At 54.4% G+C, this 19,846-nt stretch overlaps 8 protein-coding genes across 8 annotated transcripts; 5 read left to right on the top strand and 3 right to left on the bottom strand.

The window, feature by feature from the left end:
* Positions 1-143: 143 nt before the first annotated feature.
* Positions 144-2,194, bottom strand: HMPREF1541_07677 (uncharacterized protein; the record flags this gene model as incomplete). Its single annotated transcript, XM_008722001.1, has 2 exons — positions 144-1,606; positions 1,708-2,194. 2 exons carry the CDS (start codon positions 2,192-2,194, stop codon positions 144-146), a joined length of 1,950 nt encoding a protein of 649 aa, XP_008720223.1.
* A 973-nt stretch (positions 2,195-3,167) lies between these two features.
* Positions 3,168-4,619, top strand: HMPREF1541_07676 (uncharacterized protein; the record flags this gene model as incomplete). The annotated part of the gene is made up of 1 exon (XM_008722000.1): positions 3,168-4,619. The coding sequence occupies one exon, from the start codon at positions 3,168-3,170 to the stop codon at positions 4,617-4,619; it is 1,452 nt and encodes a 483-aa protein (XP_008720222.1).
* A 25-nt stretch (positions 4,620-4,644) lies between these two features.
* Positions 4,645-5,937, bottom strand: HMPREF1541_07675 (uncharacterized protein; the record flags this gene model as incomplete). Its single annotated transcript, XM_008721999.1, has 1 exon — positions 4,645-5,937. One exon carries the CDS (start codon positions 5,935-5,937, stop codon positions 4,645-4,647), a length of 1,293 nt encoding a protein of 430 aa, XP_008720221.1.
* A 1,138-nt stretch (positions 5,938-7,075) lies between these two features.
* On the bottom strand, positions 7,076-8,813 carry HMPREF1541_07674 (uncharacterized protein; the record flags this gene model as incomplete). Its single annotated transcript, XM_008721998.1, has 3 exons — positions 7,076-7,431; positions 7,528-8,369; positions 8,464-8,813. 3 exons carry the CDS (start codon positions 8,811-8,813, stop codon positions 7,076-7,078), a joined length of 1,548 nt encoding a protein of 515 aa, XP_008720220.1.
* Positions 8,814-9,619: 806 nt separating this feature from the next.
* HMPREF1541_07673 (uncharacterized protein) lies at positions 9,620-13,765 on the top strand (the record flags this gene model as incomplete). The annotated part of the gene is made up of 3 exons (XM_008721997.1): positions 9,620-12,422; positions 12,542-13,182; positions 13,235-13,765. The coding sequence occupies 3 exons, from the start codon at positions 9,620-9,622 to the stop codon at positions 13,763-13,765; spliced, it is 3,975 nt and encodes a 1,324-aa protein (XP_008720219.1).
* Positions 13,766-14,869: 1,104 nt separating this feature from the next.
* On the top strand, positions 14,870-16,263 carry HMPREF1541_07672 (uncharacterized protein; the record flags this gene model as incomplete). Its single annotated transcript, XM_008721996.1, has 2 exons — positions 14,870-15,077; positions 15,134-16,263. The coding sequence occupies 2 exons, from the start codon at positions 14,870-14,872 to the stop codon at positions 16,261-16,263; spliced, it is 1,338 nt and encodes a 445-aa protein (XP_008720218.1).
* Positions 16,264-17,309: 1,046 nt separating this feature from the next.
* HMPREF1541_07671 (uncharacterized protein) lies at positions 17,310-18,413 on the top strand (the record flags this gene model as incomplete). The annotated part of the gene is made up of 1 exon (XM_008721995.1): positions 17,310-18,413. The coding sequence occupies one exon, from the start codon at positions 17,310-17,312 to the stop codon at positions 18,411-18,413; it is 1,104 nt and encodes a 367-aa protein (XP_008720217.1).
* Positions 18,414-18,873: 460 nt separating this feature from the next.
* On the top strand, positions 18,874-19,545 carry HMPREF1541_07670 (uncharacterized protein; the record flags this gene model as incomplete). Its single annotated transcript, XM_008721994.1, has 1 exon — positions 18,874-19,545. One exon carries the CDS (start codon positions 18,874-18,876, stop codon positions 19,543-19,545), a length of 672 nt encoding a protein of 223 aa, XP_008720216.1.
* Positions 19,546-19,846: the final 301 nt, after the last annotated feature.

Below are 19,846 nucleotides of genomic sequence, written 5' to 3'. Positions count from 1 at the left end.
CGAGCAGACACAATTTCATGAGAAAAACTACTATTAGATTATGCACTCCAACACTCGGCCACGATTGTGGGTGTCTGTTAAATTGACGTCGTTTCTCATCGTGCCAGTCACACTCAGCTATTGAGATGCTGCCTGAAGTGTATCTAATCACCGTCCTCTTCGAGGCTTTCCAGTTCGCCTCGCTCGTACGGCTTCATAGCTTCGCTGTCAAACACCGTGGTGTCTTTATCGGGTACACCCCGCTTCATGTCTTTGAACACCGGACCGATGCAATTCTCCCAGCGCTTGCGGCGATCCATGAGCATCCTCGCACTGTCACCGATATCTCTGGCTCTGTTGACAGCGAGACCAGCCGCCGCCGACGCGACATGTCCGGGCCGAGGCTTCGCGCCGGGCCCGCCCTTCTTCGCTTTACCCAGCGTTCTTGTGCGCTTCAGGTATGCCTGTTGCACTTGGTTGTCAAGGTCCTCATGAATGGTGCTGTACTCTTGATAAGCTAAACGTTCTTTTGCCATGTCAAGCAGACGGGCTTTTCGTGCTCCATTGACAACCATGACCCGTCGTAGATCGTTCTGGAGGAGCCGCAGTCTCTCGCTGATGTCGTCGTCGTGATGTGCATCGTAATCGATGTTCTCCTCTTGTCCCAGAAGGCCGAGGTGGCGAAGCTCTGCCTTGATCCGCTCCTCGCTCTGCGTGTAGTCCAGTCGCTGCGAAGATTTGGAGCCTGCTTGCTCTGCTACTGCCGCCGCGGGGGGGAGTGGTTTCTCAGACCCATCATTGCCGTTGGCAAGACCGTCTAGATCCATCGTGTCGTTGCCATCGCCCATGAAGTCCAAGCCATTGCTCAGGCCGTGTTCATTTGGGTCCGAGCGATGCTCGAATTTAAGCAGTGACAGCAGTCGTGATGCCAGTGGACCAGTCGATATCTGGTCAGTTGCTGCCGTCTCATCATTGAGTTGCTCAAGGCTGCCACGACCTTGGTTCAGACTAGGTCTCTCGGACGAATCCACTATCATTCCATCCTCCTCTGCCCAGATGTCCTGATAGGACCTCTTTCCTCGAGGCACGGCCAAGAACGGTGTGGTCCGATCACCTCGTTCGCGCAAAAATGCGATATCTTCTTCAGTAAGAGGCCGAAGAAAAGGTTCGGCGTAAGTTAGAAAAGTTGTCGCTGCGACTTGATTGGTTGGTTTAGCATTGCTGAAATCCTTGTCGGGGGGTTGCCCTGCAATCTGATCGCTCAAATCCTTGGTCGGGTACGCTGTGACACTGTATATCCGCTTCTTGTCAGCATCTGGCATGGTCGGTGTGACCTCTTCAATGTGGTAGACGGTAGGATCCTCCGCCAGCGGATCCGGGAAGTAACCTTGTTGCGGGACAGCGGGGGTCTTGTGAATGACTCTATTGTCCTCGCCTTCTGACATGGAAACATCGGATGGCGCAGGAGATTTCTTGGAGACGGGACTCTTGCTTCCGGCCGGCGAGTCGGCAACTTCTGAGAGAGACGAGGTGCCGGGGCTTAATTTCGTCTTCTTTGAGGGTGAGGGACTGTCAGTCGGCCCAGGCGTGCCAGTGGCACGGGGGCCCTTGATTTTCGCCGGCTCCTCTGCGGCAGTTGGATCAGCGGAATACTCATGCGATCAGGGGAAAGAAATGCGGGTGAAGTGCAAAAAGCAACTGAGCACCAAAAATGGAGATTTCACTTACCCTCTTTCTTGATCTCGACGCCATCCGAGCTTGATGGCCGGTCCTTGCGCTTCTTTGCCTTTACGTTCTTCGAGGATTCCTCTTTCTTGGTCTTACTTCTCCGGTTCTGTTCCGCCAGGCGGTCGCGTTCCTTCTGCTCGAACTCGACATCGCGCATCTGCTCGTGTATAAGGCGGACTGCGCGCTCACAGGATTCCACGCGCTTTTCGGCAGATTCGCTCAGTACTTTCAACTGCTCAATAATATCTTGCAGGCGCTTCGGCTCGAGGTTAGAGGGTTTCGTCTCGAGCTGTTCTAGTATCTCGGTGTATTGTGGATGATGCGCCACGAGCAATTTAGAGGTTTCGAGTTCGAGGAGGGGCGTTTGAGTGGGGTTGGATGGTGCGGTGCCGCTGATGACAGAAGATGGCGTGGTGTTCCGACTCCTCGACCTCCGTGCATCACGACTTTTGTGTTTGCCTTTCGTCGCCCCGGGCAATGGAGGCATTGTCAAATGGTCGGAATAGGTTTCGTGTGTCAGACGTGGTCACTGCAAGCCGTCATTAAGCGCTAGTGGCACTGTGGTGTTGTGATTTCGATCTTGATAGTCGAGTGAATGTGGTGTTTCTTGGGCGTCATCCAGTCTTCGACGTGGCACACCGGCACCTTTAGGAGGGAGTAGGCGGGGATAGACAAACGATGAATGATCACCGTCGAGATACGCGTGAAACGCAGTCGCAGTTCCGCCGGAGATCGCCACCATGGGCTAGCGCCTTGGCACACGTGACGAGCAGATTGTGGGGAAGTCTGGGGCCGTGAGACCCCCTCCTGTATGATCTCGTGCTTCGATCATTTGATCTTATCGTGTACAGTGCGCGAGGCTGTCTGCTCAAACCTCGAATTATCTAATATTTCAACGATCTTTCGCCCAGCAATTGACTTGAGGAGTTCGCTGCCTCTGTGCCACCTATTTGGTCGCCTGATTGCCTTATCAGTGACTCACTCTTACCAAGAGCGACGTCTGGTGAAACCATGACGCGCGACGGGACATGAGGTCTCAGCGGATTTCACGATCTCGTCAAGGATGTTGGACTTGTCGCGGACGCCGGGTGAAGTGTGACGGTATGAGTAGCCCCAGGCCCAGGGTAGTGCAAAGCGCTGACCAGTCGTCAGAGGAACGACCTGTATGCCACAAGTGTACCAAATCTGGGTCGCAATGTCTGTATGACTTGCGCTTAGTATGGAAGGAAGACAGCCTAGCTCGCGGTCTATGCCATGGCCGGGAGGGTGTCTGGTCAAAGAAAGGCAGGCGATTGCGCGATAGCGCGGCGCTGGACGATTCTCTGACCAGTCACCCATTCCCAAAGCTCGACGCCCTTCATTTCTTGAATACTACAAATAACGACATAAGCCTCCACTACCAACTTGATACTTCGCAGTCTTCCGTGGATGATGTCGGCAACACAGACGATGACCTTATGATGCCTGTTGCAGAAGGTATCGAGGCTACCGCGGCCCCCAATGCATTTTTTCAGCAAATCCCTGGTTCACTATCAATCATGCCTGTGAGCACTCTTCGGGCAAGCGATTACAGCCTCTTGGCTTATTATGAGTCCATTATCTGTCCGTCAAGTGTCTTTCTGGAGGGTATCAGTAATCCATACCGGCAAGTCCTATTGCCAATGGCGCTGCAATCTCGAGGCATGTTTCATGCAACGCTGGCGATATCTGCAAATACTTTGCGTCTTTCTTCGGCAGAATATGCCGTACTTGCGCTAGAACATCAACGCCAAGCCCTGAGACACTTGATGCATCTGATCAAACGGGAAGATATGGACGCGACGAGTATGGACGAGGTTCTGGGCCTGGTTTTAATGCTTTGCTGGTTTGACATATCTGATGGCTGCCGCCCTTCCTGGACCAAGCATCTCAAAGGCTTCCGTGGGCTACTTTTGCATCACCAACGACTAACTCGCAACAGTCATTCCCAAAGTCATAGCCTGGAACGTTTCTTCACTCAATACTTCGTCTTCCACCTAGTGCTTGCCAAGACTACCTTTCACACTGACGACATCGGACTTGGTGGCGATAGCAACGCTTGCAAAGGGAACAGCCAACAACTTGCCAGCGAGCCTCTGCCAAAGACCGACGGTGAGCTGGATCGGGACTTTTCCTCACCTTCGGCAGCGTTCATCTCGGCCTATCTATCGTCTTCTAAGGAGATCAACTTGTACATGGGTTTCTCGGACGCGCTGCTTCTCTTGATCAATGAGATAGCCGAGCTCAGTGTTCAGACCCCGAGAGTTATCATAGCTCGCCAGATAAAACGACGTCTGGACAAACTAGTGCAGGAGATTCCCCTATTGAACGGCAGCATTGTCGTTGGACGTGAGCGCATCGCAATCCTGGCTACAGCAGAGACCTATCGGATTGGGGCTTTGCTGTTCTTCCACGAAGTGCTACGAAACTCGCAACTCGGTAGCGATGTCGTGAATGAGGTCTTCAAGCCTTCCGAACGAGCAGCTTACATCACATCTATCCTGAATTTAGTGGACTCAAATCCCGACGTGCATCATATGGCTTGTCTACCCTTATGGCCACTGTTTATCGCCGGCTGCTGCGCAGACGATGACTTGGAGAGAGTCAAGACGCTCATGATCTTCGAGTTGATGGAGAAACAGCAAAGGTTCGGTAATATCGCACCTGCTCGCCAGGTCTTAGAGATGACTTGGCGTCAGCGAGACTTGCGCCACGAGGAGACTTCAGCGCCCTCGAGCAAGCTTGCAAAGGCAGATCGTGGGCAGCCTACACGCAGAGTATCACCAAACCAGGTAGCATTACCAAAGTTGGCACTCGGCAGTTCCATGCCAAATACCTACGAGTGGGAACGCATACTCAACATGTTGGGTGGATGGAGGATCAGTCTCACATGATGGGTATAGGACTCTAATTCATCATCTACAGCCTCGCCTGCCTGATAGTGAGTCTCTCCTTCTTGGAACCCCGCCATCCCACCAGATCCCGGAGCTCAAGTTCATCGTCCATATGCGCAAGATCCCTTTTCTCAACAACCTGTCCAGGGCGCCAGTCCCAGCTTTTCCTGATGCCATCCTCCAGCTTGCCCTCTAGCAGGTCGGCAATGTACTTGCCAAGCACAGGCAGGAATTTGAAGCCGTGTGCAGATCCGCCGGTTGCAAGAAACAAGCCCTTGTGCTCCGGATGCGGTGCGACCAAAAAGTGCCGGTCCGCGGTGTCAACGTCCCAACACAGGCGTGTGAAGCAAAACGGCCGGTCCGCCAGCTCTGGCAATATCTTCCGCAAATTCGCTCGCATCGCTCTCTGAAGTACAGGCGGCAGATCATCCTCGGGATGTTCCACGAATGTATGTGGCAACGACGTCATTACCGCCGTCTTCGGGCTTGCCATGGTATTGACCACGAATTGCCCATGAGCCATCTTGAATTTCCGGTCCTTGTTCGGCGGAAAGACATAACCCAACTCCAGGTTATCCATAATCGGCAACTTCTCGTAGCGCTTGGCCTCCTCTTCTCCCATCTGGATGTGAATCACACTGTGGCCTTTGGCCGTCAACTGACCCTTGCAATCCAGCAAGCCCGGCGTCCAGGCCCCAGCCGCCATCACAACCACATCCGCCACGTACGCCGTCCCATCGGCCGTCCTCGCGCCCTTACAGGTTCCGTCTTCCCCGTAGACCAGCTCCACCACCCTGCCCTTCTCGCCACTCACAAAGCGACACCCGCTCCTCTGCGCCGCCACTCCCACCCTCCTCAACGCCTCCCCGGCCTCCGCCCACCCGGCCATCGGATTCCACACGTTCGCATTCCACCCCTCCAAATCCCCCGTCACCAACGGCCACCGCCTCCTCACCTCATTCTTCTCCAGCCTCTCCACCTGGACACCCATCCTCTGCGCCGTGCGCACGCTGCCCTCCACAAACGGCACGCTCTTCTCCCGGGCGCTCAAGATCCATCCCGGAACATGGTACAGATCCTGAAAGAGGGGGTCGGAGCGCCACTGCGCGATGGCTTCCAGCCCGAGACGCGCGTACAGCGGCTCGTTGTAGTCGGAGCGGATGACCTTGGAGATGTCGGTGGCGGCGGCGTCGACGGAGGGCAGCGCGTGCGGGTCGAGGACTGTGATGTCGGTATAGGAGCGTTGCGCGAGAGCCAGGGCGGTGGAGGTGCCAAAGGCGCCGGCGCCGATGATGAGGATACGCGTGTCGGACTTCATTCTGCTGATTGGGGACTGTGGCTGATGGGAGGAGTGCCGACGGCGGTGCGCGCGATAGGCTGGAAAGGAAGGGATTGAATCTATTTTGTATGTAAATCCTGAGCCAGACAAGTTCTGAGATGCGTTTGTGTTATGGGTGCCGATGTAGTTTCTCACCATACCACTCAAGAGTCACAATCACGACATATTGTTTCCCTGGGAGGTCTCTCCTCGACTTTGCGGAAGGTCGACCCCGTTTTTCGCCCTTCTACATTCACATCGTGCCGTACATGGGTCCGTGTAGTGGAGTAACTGCTGCAACCCTTTGGAGGCTCCCTTAATTGAAAGCACGAGACGGAGATGTGAGTCGCCGTGGCCGCTTCCGACAGTGATACCCTGGACCTTTCTGTCTGCCATTCGTGTCCCCGACGTCGGCGCCAAGTATGCTAGTATGCTAGTATTGCCATGCACCGTCCGAGTGTGGGTCTGACCCCCAAAATACGGAGCACCGGTATTCAATGCAGGGTCAATTGAAAGTCAAAACGCAGAAGTGGAGTACAAAACCTCGCTCCGACCTTCACTACTTGGTACGTACCGACTGCTCTAGAACCAGTCCCACCCCCCCAATTCCCGCTGCCCGCTAAGGCGGTTCCGGGCTCTTTTCTCTAAGGGGTGTTCTCGCTATGACCTTCACTTGCTGTATAGCCAATGCTCTGACACCAAAAGACAGATACCCAGTGCATTGCTTGACATGTTCGCGCGCTCTTATCTGTGGGGTGTCTCGCTATGACCTTCACCTACTGTGAGCCGATGACCCACTAGAAGCCGGTTGTCTGCCAAAGGCCGAGATGTGCGGCAATCCAAGCTCCCGGTGCCAGCTCGTATCTGTATCTCTGGTACTAATCTTACGGGTACCGCAAATGGTGGGTCCGAAGGGTGAGGCGAAGACACATGGAGATCCGGGGACACGTGCGGGACTGACCCAGCAGGGTGTTGAGAGTAAAGACTCGACAGCAGTCTTCAGGGAATGCTAGTGCTGTGGACTGGGATAGCCTGAGATCAACACAACAGTATGGCACAGTATGCGTGGTAGAAGGTCTACCAGGCTGACCATTGACTCTCCTTGTCACAAAGACTACTACTGCTGCAAAAGGCCTATCTAGTAGCTATAACGGAAATCCGGTTTCTCCTTGTCCGTCAAATCCGTGAAAGCGGCATCGGTGCTGATCTCAGCGCCCTGGACAGCACCCTGCTGCGCGTCACGAATCTTGTTGTCCCGCCAGCACAAGTACCCGTAAGCGGAGATGGATGCAATGGCGATCACGATGCAGCACAGCAGCCCGATGTATCCATTCGTGTAGTCGGGAGCGTCGTCCGCGCGGAAGACCTGGGGGCCGAGGATGTTTCCGAGGCAGTAGGCCAGGAAGAAGATGGCGTTCATGGTCACCTTCTTGCTGTGGCCGGAGGTGTTGGCCATGGGGAGACTCGTGCTTAGGACATAGGGCGCCCAGTAGGCTGTAACGTTGGGAAATGGGAGTCAGTAAAGATGTTCAACCCGAGAAGTATGAGGGGCACGATTTCGCTGGAGATTGGCTGGACTGGTAAACTTACTGTAGAACACGTAATATGCTGCCAGGAGACCCTGCTGGTTGCTGCGGGGAAGCTGCCACATGAGCACCGCGCAGATCATAGGCACCAAGTTGGCGAGTGCAATGATGATGCAGCGTGAGTTCTTGATCTTGGACGATGGATAGGCAAGCATCAACTGCCATACAGTGGCCAAGACTCCCGTCGGTATACCGAGCAGGACGGTATTCAGTCTGCTGTATCCCAAGCCGGAGACGATGATGGCCGCGAAGGTGATGAGTCCACCGTTGGGAATGTTCTGGGCGCAGGAGAAGATAGCCAATAGCCACGTCTTGGGATCAAGGAGACACTCTCGGATTTGATACCACTTGATCGTGCGGTCCTCCACGCCCGTGTTGTTGGCCTTGACGCGGACCAGACAGATGTACTTCTCGCGCTCCGACATCCAGCGGCACGTCGTAGGCGAGTCTGGTAGCCAAATCCAGACAATTGCGGCCCAGACGATGGAGTAAGCCCCGAGCACGATGAAAAGGAGGCGCCAGGGTGCTAGGGAGACGTTTGTTTGCCCGATCCCATAGGACACGATGCCAGAGAAGATAGACGATCCCTGATTGAACCAGAACGCTACTCTGATAGGTTGCTCAGATCGTCGCCACCACATGACTGTCATGATGCTGGAGACTGGGAATACCATGGCTTCTGTCATTCCCATGATGAAGCGGCAGGTTGCGAGACCAGCGAAATTCTGGGTCGCGGCGATACACAGCATCATTACGGCCCAGCCGAAGCAAGCGGCAGAAAGCAGCTTCGCAACTGGAAAGCGTTGGATGAGGACTGCGCAAGGATATTCAAAGACCAGGTAACCACTGTAGAATGTCGAGGGATCGGGTCAGTACAGCCGTCTCAAATGCCAAGACTGGTGCCCAGAAGGGCACCTGTTATTGAGACCAAGTGACTTACAAGTAAAAGATGCTTCCTACCCAACTGAACTGATCAGGGCCGAGTTTCGTGTCCTCACGCATGCCATAGATAGCGGCGTTGGATATTATGACCTTGTCGACAGCCGCGAGGATGATGGTGGCGGCTATCATAGGTAGGATGATGAAGTCAATCCTGCGCAGGACCTTCTTGAACTCGGCGTCTGTAATGGGTGCCTCCGCAATGGCAGGATCCAGGCTTGACAGAAACTTGGCCGCGACATCTGCATCGGCGCGGCCTCGCGGAACCTCGACGCTGACCTCGCCGACATTGAGCTTCTCATTGCCCGTGGAGTGAGCGCTCTCCTCGTTAGACACTTTGTCTGGCTCCATATTCGATTGACCGTAAGTGAGGGGTGTTGGAGAGCTATGAATTTCGGCTTGGTTCGACAGGCTGACTGGCACGGGGCAGGCTACCACATCTTTATACGATGGAACGGTTGGTAAACATTAGCAACCAAGCGTTTCGCGTAGCTTATCACCACCAGAAGGAGATGGCCAGCTTGGTGTGAGATAGCATGCAAGGATATGGCCCGCCACACGGGGCGGATATCTAACGGTTCAAAGATCACAAAGCCCACGCGCAGCCAGGCCCATCTGGGCAGCTGTGCACGAAGATCATGAGGAAGGTCGGTGCGAAGTGGAGCCTTGATAGTGTCGTTCCCGCCGCCGGGGAAGACGAAGGTTGATAGTAGCCAAAGCGTGGGCACTGTTGGAGCTTGGAGATGTCCGGAGTCGAGAGCTTTCGTCATGACACAACTTACCCTCACCATTTGCGTCCAGTTGTGCTTAATTTGGCCGTCTGACGATGGCAGTAATCTTGGCGTTGCCCGCGCCGGTGATTTCACGGGTGCAACGCCCGGCCACTGGACTCCAATCTTTTCGTCCACGGGTAGTTGTCCAGAAAGCGACCGATCTGCTTATCAGCGTCAGTAAGTTATGACTTATGAAGAAATATGGGACGCTTGTCATGGCGGTTAGTATTGAGTACCAGTATCTCACTCGCTTTCTCCACTCTACAACCCGGCACTCGAGCCGGACTTGGCCCACCGTTCTCGCAGTCATCTATGCATCCAATATAAGCCGGCTGTCGTTCCTCGCCAGGTCTGTGATAGAGGCTCAGCCACTGCACTAGGAACATGGCACCTCATCGCGTGGATGTCGAGGCTGATGGTCTCAAAGTGAAGATTGCGATTGATAGAGGTGGTACCTTCACCGACTGCCTCGGAATTGTCGAAGGCCGGGAAGACGTCGTGGTCAAGCTGCTGTCTCAAGACCCGGCCAACTATGCCGACGCTCCGATCGAGGGGATCCGGCGGATCCTGGAACAAGTCACAGGGAAATCGCTCCCAAGAAATGAACCGCTCAATATCCACGACTTCTCCGAGTTCAATGTTCGTATGGGTACAACCGTCGCCACCAACGCCTTACTGGAACGCAAGGGTGAGAAGATCGCCCTGCTGATCACCAAGGGCTTCAAAGACGGCCTCATTATCGGCGATCAGACGAGGCCGAAGTTGTTCGATCTCAACATCCAGAGGCCGGGAGTCCTTTTTGAGGAGGTGGTCGAGGTAGACGAGCGCGTTACCAACGAGGACTACAAGCAGAACCCCTTTCCAGAGCCAGAAAAGCTGGCAGCGGCGTTGGAGTCGGATCCCAAGTTGGTCCGAGGCATCAGTGGAGATGTCATGCGTATCCTTGACAAGCTGGACGAGAGCAAGACGCGCTACGACTTGCAAAGGCTATACGACTCCGGATACCGCTCAATCGCTGTCGTGCTTGCCCATTCCTACACCTTTCAGGAGCATGAATTGGCAATCGAGCGCATCGCCAAAGAGATTGGTTTCACTCAGATCTCTTTGAGTAGCCAGCTGCTACCTATGATCAAGCTCACATCACGCGGGGCTTCTGCCACCGTCGACGCATATTTGACTCCCATCATCAAACAGTATATTGAGAGTTTCCGTTCGGGCTTCAAAGGTCGTTTGACTTCTGATGACACCCGTTGCGAATTCATGCAAAGCGATGGTGGTCTCGTGAACTTTGAGAAGTTCACTGGACTCAGAGCCATTCTGTCTGGCCCCGCCGGCGGTGTCGTGGGCTTTGCTAGGACCTCCTTTGACGATCAAGAGAAGACTCCTGTTATCGGCTTTGACATGGGAGGTACTAGCACAGATGTTTCACGCTACGATGGTGCATTCCAGCACACCTTTGAGAACACCACTGCTGGCATCACAGTTATGGCACCTCAGCTCGACATCAACACCGTTGCAGCTGGTGGAGGTAGCATTCTCTTCTGGCGTCATGGCTTGTTCGTTGTCGGACCAGACTCCGCAGGAGCACACCCAGGCCCAGCCTGCTACCGGAAAGGGGGACCGCTAACCGTGACCGACGCCAATCTCTTCCTTGGGAGATTATTGCCGGAATACTTCCCCAAAATCTTCGGCCCATCGGAGAATGAGCCACTTGATGTCGAGATCACTCGTCAAAAGTTCTTGGCACTCACTGAGCAAATCAATCAAGAAACTGGACAGTCAAAGACTGCCGAGGAAGTTGCACTTGGCTTCTTGGACGTCGCGAACGAAAGTATGGCGAAGCCCATCCGCCAGATCACTCAAGCTCGGGGTTTCGAGACTTCTGCGCACAATCTTGCGTGCTTTGGTGGTGCTGGTGGACAGCATGCGTGCGCCATTGCATCATCGCTTTATATTCAGACAGTCGTCATCCACAGATACTCTTCCATCCTCTCGGCCTACGGCATGGCGCTTGCTGATGTTGTGCACGAAACGCAGCAACCAGCATCAAGTGTTCTAGACGATGCCTCAATGGCAGAGCTACGAAGTCGTACGGAAACACTGAAAGACAAGGTTCGGAAGGAGCTGGTAGACGATGGCATTGCCGAGGCCTCCATAGCCTACGAAGTCTACTTGAACTTGCGCTATGAGGGCACAGACAATTACCTCATGATACTAGAGCCGGAGAATGGCGACTTCAAGAAGGCATTCATCGAGGATCATCATCGAGAGTTCACATTCACCTTCTCCGAGCGAAAGATCCTGGTCGAAGACATCCGTGTTCGGGGAGTAGGCAAATCCCTGGCAATGCCACCCGAGACACCGCACGATGCTTTGAGGTCACTCAAATTCTTCCCCGTGAATGCAGATCAGCAGGACAACTCCACCTCCATCTATTTTGGGTCTACGGGCAGGGTCACAGCACCGGTGTTCTTCCTGAAGAAGCTGCAGCCGGGCGCCACGATCGCAGGTCCTTGTGTGATACTTGACAACACGCAAACCATTGTGGTCGAGCCAGAATCTACAGCCAAAATCCTTCCGCGTCACGTCGTTCTCGATGTGCCTACCTCAAGAACTGTCTCAGCCAGCTCAACGGAGGTTGTGGACCCAATTAGGCTGAGCATCTTCGGTCACAGGTTCATGAGCGTTGCTGAACAGATGGGACGAATGTTCCAGAAAACATCTGTGTCAACAAACATCAAGGAACGCCTGGACTTCTCGTGTGCACTCTTCTCGCCCGACGGACGTCTAGTTGCTAACGCACCGCATGTGCCGGTGCATCTAGGCAGCATGGAGTACGCCGTACGGTATCAACATCAGCGTTACGCAGGAGATCTCAAGCCTGGTGATCATATCTTGACCAACCACCCCTTGGCTGGCGGCACACACTTGCCCGACATCACAATCATCACCCCGGTCTGGAGCGAGGATGGTGCACAGATCATCTTCTATGTTGCGTCTAGAGGGCATCATGCCGAGATTGGTGGCACAAGACCGGGCTCTATGCCTTCTGACAGCAAGATGCTGTACGAGGAGGGTGCAATGACTATGGGCTTTAAGATCGTCTCGGAAGGCAATTTCAACGAGGGACTCGTCCGAAACTTCCTCTGCACCGAGCCTGCTCAATATCCGGCGTGTTCAGCTACGCGTGAGTTCATTATAGCCCATGCCTGACCCAGATCGCCCCATCCCATCCCAACCCCTTCTCTCTTCGCCAACCCCCCACCATCCGAGACAAGTGCTGTTACCTTTGCTAACCACTCGTAGGCACGTACAATGATAACGTCAGCGATCTTCAGGCAGCAATCGCGGCGAATCAAAAAGGTGCCCAACTAATCAAGACGCTCATCGATGAGTACACACTCCCGGTGGTTCACTTCTACATGGCAGCCATCAAAACGAATGCTGAGGTATCAGTCCGCGACTTCCTCAAGAAGACAGCTGTCGCCACCGAGAACAAGCCTCTACGTTTCTCCGACTTCATGGACGACGGCACCGAGATTCGCTTGGAGATCCGCATTGATGGAGCTTCCGGCAACGCTGAATTCGACTTCACCGGCACAGGAAGAGAGACTTTCAATTGCTTGAATGCACCGAAAGCCATCGCCCACTCCGCCATCATCTACTGCTTACGGGCTCTCATCAACGTCGATATTCCTCTCAACCAAGGGTGCCTAGAGCCGATTAATGTCATCATCCCGGAAGGAACAGTGCTCAACCCGTCAGGACATGCTGCTGTCTGCGCCGGTAATCCTATCACATCGCAGCGTATCACGGATGTCATCCTCGGTGCCTTTGGTGCCTGTGCTGCAAGTCAGGGAGACTGCAATATTATCTCCTTTGGCATGGGCGGGAAGGACTCCCAAGGCAACGAAGCCAAAGGCTGGGGCGTCGGTGAGACTATAAGTGTATTTTGGGTCTATTCTGATTGTTCTGATGGCAGCTAACTTGTGTCTACAGGGCGGAAGTGGTGCAGGGCCCCACTGGCATGGCACATCCGGTACACATGTCCATATGACAAATACCAGGATCACCGACTGCGAGGTATACGAGATACGCTACCCCATCATTCTACGGCAGTTCAGCATCCGCAAAGGTTCGGGTGGCAAGGGCAAGTTCAGAGGCGGCGATGGTACGATACGAGAGATCGAGTTCCGCATGCCCCTGTCGGCCAGCATGCTCAGTGAACGCAGAGTCTACCGGCCATACGGTATGCAAGGCGGAGAGCCCGGCGATGCTGGACTGAACTTGTACATCAAGAAGGAGAGGGATGGCACAGAAAGGACAATCAACATTGGCGGCAAGATGGAATTGGCTATGCAAGCCGGCGAGAGAATCGTTATCCACAGCCCAGGTGGAGGTGGTTGGGGCAGTTATGAAGGAGAGGCTGATGAGAGCATTGGCAGAGACAACAAGCCCATGACACCGGCCGCGTTCCAGCCCAGAGGGAGTGTCTTCGACTGGACGGCCACTGCGCAGGCGGCGCAGTGAGGTGGTCTACAAGCCCGAGGGGCTGGGTCTTCAGTTCTTACAAGTGTTGAAGCCATTACTACGCTTTACTAGACAAGGTCCGCCTCATATTTCCAGCGGCGGACGTATGTAATTCCGAGCCACGTTTCGACGAGGTCAGCCAGCACCATGTCTGCCTCTTGGGTCACGGCCGACTCCAACTGGCCCAGCCTGGGGGCGGCGTGAGTAAAATTGGGGTCGGGGAAGCAGAGGGGCAACGAACGGCAAGAACTGATTGATTGGGGCCAATATTTTGACAGTTGCGTCAATTATCCCCACGGAGAGTGGTCTCTGCATCTTGAAATTTGGCTTGATAGATCATGGCATACCGTTGCTGGTGAGATGGCCCTGCGCAAGTGCTGTGAGGTATCCTGCTACTGTCCGTTTTCTCGCGTCCAGTGGTCCGCTGTATGAGGCAGTGTCCTCGTCGGAATATACGGTGGTCAACCACAATCAGCCTCTTGAATACCCGCCTGCACTTTCTTGGCATCGCTGAGCACCAGACAGACGAGCCCTTTGCTAGGTGTCGCTCGCCTCTCGAAGGTCGGTCCAAAGCTCAGAGCTAGGGTACCCGATTTCATACTTGAGCAAGAGACCATGTTGGCTAAAGCAAGTCGCCGAGGTTAGAAGCATCGCTACCAGGCTGGAGTTTTTGGCGTTGTGATTGTGGCGTTGGGCTGCATGGAATGAGGTTCAAGCCCCAGCCTACAGCCGGACTAATCTGCTTGTGGGTTGTTCTTTGCGGGTGGTCACCATACTTAGACACGAGTGGGCTTGCGACTACTCGGTGAAGGTTGCAAATTACGCTCCTGTGATCGACTTTCAATTGGGTAAGAGACATCAGACCAATCTGAAAACAAGCAAGGCTTTGCAGCAAGCAGCCTTCAGTCTGCGAGGAGGCGTCTCGGTAAGGGCGCCGCTTTGCTGGTAGAACCTGTCTGGAAGGGCCGAAATGTCCGTATTTCGGTCTCTTGCAGCCTGACCGTGCGACTGATCGAGCAAGCACCTACAAAGATCTGTCTCAGCCGCAGCGATGGGTTGCGCAACTTCTCCTCTGAGGCACTCATAGCAGCAGAGCTCAACGCGATGGCGACCAAATCTCCCAGCCAGACGCGGTCAAGCCAGCAGAAACACCATCTGCGCAAGACCCTGAGGCCGTCCAATGAGGCTGAGAATGTCAAAGAAGTCTACATCCTGGTTATGGGCCTCACAGGAGCTGGCAAGAGCACATTCATCTCCATTGTGACGGGCGACGACAGCATCCCGATCGGAAAGGACGATGAGCTTGACTGTGGTGGGTTCATTTCTGAGAAGAGGTTCTGTCGAGACACAAGCTGACGTACTCTCAAGTCACCCAAGAGGTCAGAGACTATTCCTTTGAGACCAGCTACCATGGCGAGTTCTACGAGGTCCATCTCATCGACTCTCCAGGCTTCGACGATGGTGTGGCCAACGATGCCGAGATCCTGTCGCGAATCGCCACCTACATCAATGTACTCTACAAAATGAAGAATACTATAGCGGGGGTCTTGTATCTCCATGATATTACCAAGGCCCGCATGGGCGGCGTTGGTCTCCGAAATCTTCGTATGCTCGAGAACATGATCGGTATGGACAAGTGGGACAATTGCACCCTCGTAACTACCAAATGGGGCTGCACCAACAACGCCGAAGCCGAAGAGGGCCGCGAGAATCAACTCCGCACCAGGCCACAGTTCTTTCAAGCCATGATTGAGAGCTCGTACAGCGCCAAAATGGTCCGCTTCCACCGAAGCAAGGCATCTGGCCTGGAGATCATTCGACCCCACCTCCGTCGCGCTTTCACGCCCAAGATAAGCGAACAGATGGTCGACCCCGACGGCCCAAAGTACAGCCTCGGCGAAACCGACGCTGGCAAAGTCGTCGCCGACAACCTCGAGAAGCTCGCACAGATGAACCAACAGGCCGAGGAACTCGCGGCCGCCAAGAAAACCCTGGAGCAAAAGTTCGATGAGAAGCTGTTTCAGGAGTACAAGCGCAAGCGCGACGAGATTCTCTCAAAGCACCGCACGCAGCGCGCAAGCCGCTGGGCGGTACGCGCGGCCATCCTGGGCGGTGGCATCGCCGCCGGAGTCGTCACCATGGGCCCGGGCGCGTCTGTACTGGCCGCCGAGCCCGTGTTCGAACGGTACGCGCGCAAGCAGAAGCGTCGCGAGACGGCGGAGAAGATCGCGTTGCGCGAGAGTTACAAGAAGGAGAGCGCGGCCGCCGGCACCATGGCCAAGTACAACACCGACTGGCTCATGGACCGGAAGGTGCAGCACCGTCACGACCTTGATTGCGATGAGTACAGTATGGTTAATCAGAGCGAGTCTTCAGTAGGATTGGCGCCGGCGGCTCCAGTCAGGAAGTCTCGCGACTCGCTATCTGACGATAGTGACGGCAGTGACTTTGCAGACTTGCGCTCCGACGTTCCATGGAACAAAGCCTTCGCCAAGTAGCAATCGAGTAGCTGCTTTGTGCTTCGAAGTACAGAGGGTGAGGGGTGATCGATCGTCAGCTGGGAGGGCCACTTGTATACAGGACTAAAGAGATATTGAGCATGTTCCCTCATATTGGTAATAACCGGCAATGAACAACTCGTCAAGAGAAGCAAACGGACATCAAATGTCAAGAGAGTTGCTGGCCATATCAAGGCTAAGACGAGACCAAACTACTCTTGAATAGGTAATATATGTCAGCCAATATTAGCCCTCCCCCCGCAAAGCTCTGATTAACGTTGCTAGGTGGGTAGCAAGCGTGGACTCTGAACCTACAGGAGAGAACGGATGTGAAGCTATTGAGCAGAAACTCCTATCCGCAAAGAAGCACCTTACCGGTTCAAACCAAGACTCCAGTACATCCTGGGGACATGGTCTAGTCTCACAGAACTCTTGGCGAGTTTTGTATATAACAGCAGCTCATCTCAGGTTCGTGAAACGGGCTTGGTGGGTGCAACGGATTTATAGGCAGGGCTCAGGTCAAAGGGGGGGTCCTGACTCGTTTTTCTCGGGCGGATCCCTACCACTCATCGGCGGCCTGACTCGGGATCCGATATAGGAGACTTCTGTGCGGTGTCTAGACCGCTTTGTCCACAATCCTCCCGTCCTTACTTCACAATATAAGCGTCATTCATCTCATCGTATCTCTATTCTTCTTTCATCATCTCGCATCGCAGAGAAGGCTTACCCTCTGCTATACTCGACGCAGCCAGTCGGCACCCAACAATCACAAACCGTCAAGATGGAGTCTATACGAAAGCAAGCGTCAAACCCTCACTATCTCTGACCACACGCCACACCGACGAAATTTGGCATATGTTGAGTCTGAACATCAGACGCGGAAAATCCTTCTGAAGCACCCACGTCCGGCAACAAAACGTATATACGGTGGGTAGCAGGATTCTGTGTTTGCATAAGTGTACAACGAGTCTGTAATTGGTATGTTCTGACCCTCCTTCTACCCATCGATAGCTGTCACTGATGGCTGATCGATGCAGTGGACAGAAATGGAGAGCGAGCTGTCACAGCAGCTAGGCCGATTGAACACTGACCGCGCACGCCTGTTTGTCCCAGATGAACAGTCTGCGTCCACCACTCCGTGCTCGACCAGCTTTACGGGTTCTATCCCTAGCACCTCCCTCACCGCGGCATCATCGACGCCTTCATCTGATGACGAGAGCACTACTCCGTGCTGCGAGATACAATCCACGCCCGACCGTGGCCAAGCACTATTCTCGGCTCGCCGCATCCGTCCAGGCACTCTGATTTTTGCCGAGGAACCTCTTATCGCTTTGTCCAAGGAGCTCGAGGAGTCATATGAGGCTATCGAGGCCGCATTCTCCGCGCTCAGCAAGCGAGAAAAGAAGGCGTACGGTGCCTTGTTCGATGCCAAGAAAAGCCGCATGAGTACAACGGTCTCGATCTATTACAGCAACTGCTACAGCACTGAAAGTTTTGTTGGTGCACAAGTATCGGATAACACACTTGAAGGCGGCTCGTGCATTGGCAAACTATCCTCTCGGATCAACCATAGCTGCGTACCAAACGTCTGCTTCTCGTTCTTACCACCTTCCCTTGCTCATCGTCGAGGCCAGATGCGGTTCTATGCCATCAAGGCGATCTCAAAGGGAAAGGAACTCTTGTCGAACTATGACAAGAGCATTTTCGAGACGTCGAGGAGGCGACAGCAGAAATACCTGCTGCATTATGGTTTCAGGTGCACGTGTGAGGCGTGTCTGCCACAGACAGATTTCTGGACGAGGAGCGATGAACGACGAAGAGCAATGAGAGACGCCGTCTCGTCCGTCAAGGGTCTGGAGAAGAAATGGCAAAAGGCTTTCGAAGAGGATGACGCGACCATCCAAGTCGAGGTTTGCCGCGGAGCGGTCGTTGAGCTTTTGGAGCTGCAGGGCTTGTTGGTGAAAGAGGGCCTGACCGCTGTACCGCTGGCCAACGCTTACCGAAGCTTGGTCAAGTGGTCTGAAAGAGGCGGACTAGACGTTCATCAGTGGCGAGAGAAGGAGCTCGAAGTATCTATACTAATGTCTGGAAAGAAGAGTTTGAGAAGTGTGGCACTGAAGCAGGTCCTTGATGACAACATCAGTGGCTAGAGAGTCACAAGGCTATTGACGATTCGGGTGGCTTGCCAGGTAGCTCAAATATATCAACACAACTTTTCCATACCCCCGGTTCGTGTCATTCTATGCGATTCTTCCCAACCCACTGGTCCTTAAGCCGATCATAGGGCCCGGGCGGGCGCCGTTAAACGCCGAGCTCCTTACTTGTTGGACTGCACCGTCATAATCATGGCTAATTCAAATGCCACCCCTCACACTTTCGGTCTTGATCTTAAGTTCTGGTCAATTTTGTTTTCAAAGAGAAACGATCAGAGACGAGTGGTGTAAGGGAAGAAGCATTCTTCTTGACATGCGTCGAGATATGATGTCATTTGAATGGTGACGAAGCTGCAGCTCCGAATAATTTATACCCGCATCAGTATACCCTCCTATTCAAAACCAGTGCGTCCATGGCTATCTAGACTCCGTATCATATCAGGCCACCATCAGCAAGATGCTCCGCTCACTGACACGCGTCTCCCTCCGGCAAACTACCGCCTCGACCCCCCTCTCCCTCCGCCTGCGCGCCCTCTCCACCCTCCCCTCTAACTCCCATGTCTATGTCTTTCCCGACCCAAATAATCCAGCACAACATCTCCTCACCTTTCTACCCACGTCCCCACCTAATGCCTCCCTCGCCATCGGCACTACGACCGCCAGCCCACCCAACCCCTCCTCAGTCCAAGAAAACCCCCGATTCCTCGACCTCCTCCACTCCACCATTGCCGAGCACGGCCACCAAGATCCGCAACTGCGGGGCGAAGCTACCGCGCTAGCCACCTCGACCGGCGGGATCCCTCTGGCGCAGACGCAGCGGCGACAACAGACCGGCTCCGCCGGCGCCAGCGATCAGGGTGGTCACGGCGGCGGTGGGCGCGGCGGCTGGATCCACGTATACGACCTGAGGCATCCGCCTGATTTTGGCAGGATCCCGGATCCAGAAGATATCTTTGGGAGTCTGGAAGTGGATGCCGACGGCACTTTTACCGATGGCACGGGCGACTATCAGCAGAGTGGGACGTATCGGGTATGCACCCGGGATGGGGTGGTGCAGCTCAGTGACTTTCTAAGAGGGAAGTTGATTCAGAGGTTGAAGGCGGAGGAGGCGAGGCTCGGGAAGTCGTGATGAGCTCGTGGGTGGAAACGGTGAGGAGACCAAGTCAAGACCACAAGCAGCACAGACCGGCGCGGCATGTCCGGAGCACTGAAAGCGGCCAACATTCGCTTTCCACCGGGAAACGGTCTGGAAGGCCGCCGGTAAAATTGTGCATGCAGAGGGTTTGAGCTATGTGCTAGAAAATGAAGGACGGCACAAAGCGATTGATATCGATACAACGGCGTCAGGTTAACCACACAAATGGTGATGGAGTAGGAACTTGAGCATCGCTTCGACACGACGGGGCGTTTGAGCGGAGAAGCGACTACGT

This window comes from Cyphellophora europaea, assembly GCF_000365145.1.
Source record: "Cyphellophora europaea CBS 101466 unplaced genomic scaffold supercont1.7, whole genome shotgun sequence".
Classification (NCBI taxonomy): domain Eukaryota; kingdom Fungi; phylum Ascomycota; class Eurotiomycetes; order Chaetothyriales; family Cyphellophoraceae; genus Cyphellophora; species Cyphellophora europaea.
This window is presented reverse-complemented; position numbering and strand designations above follow the sequence as displayed.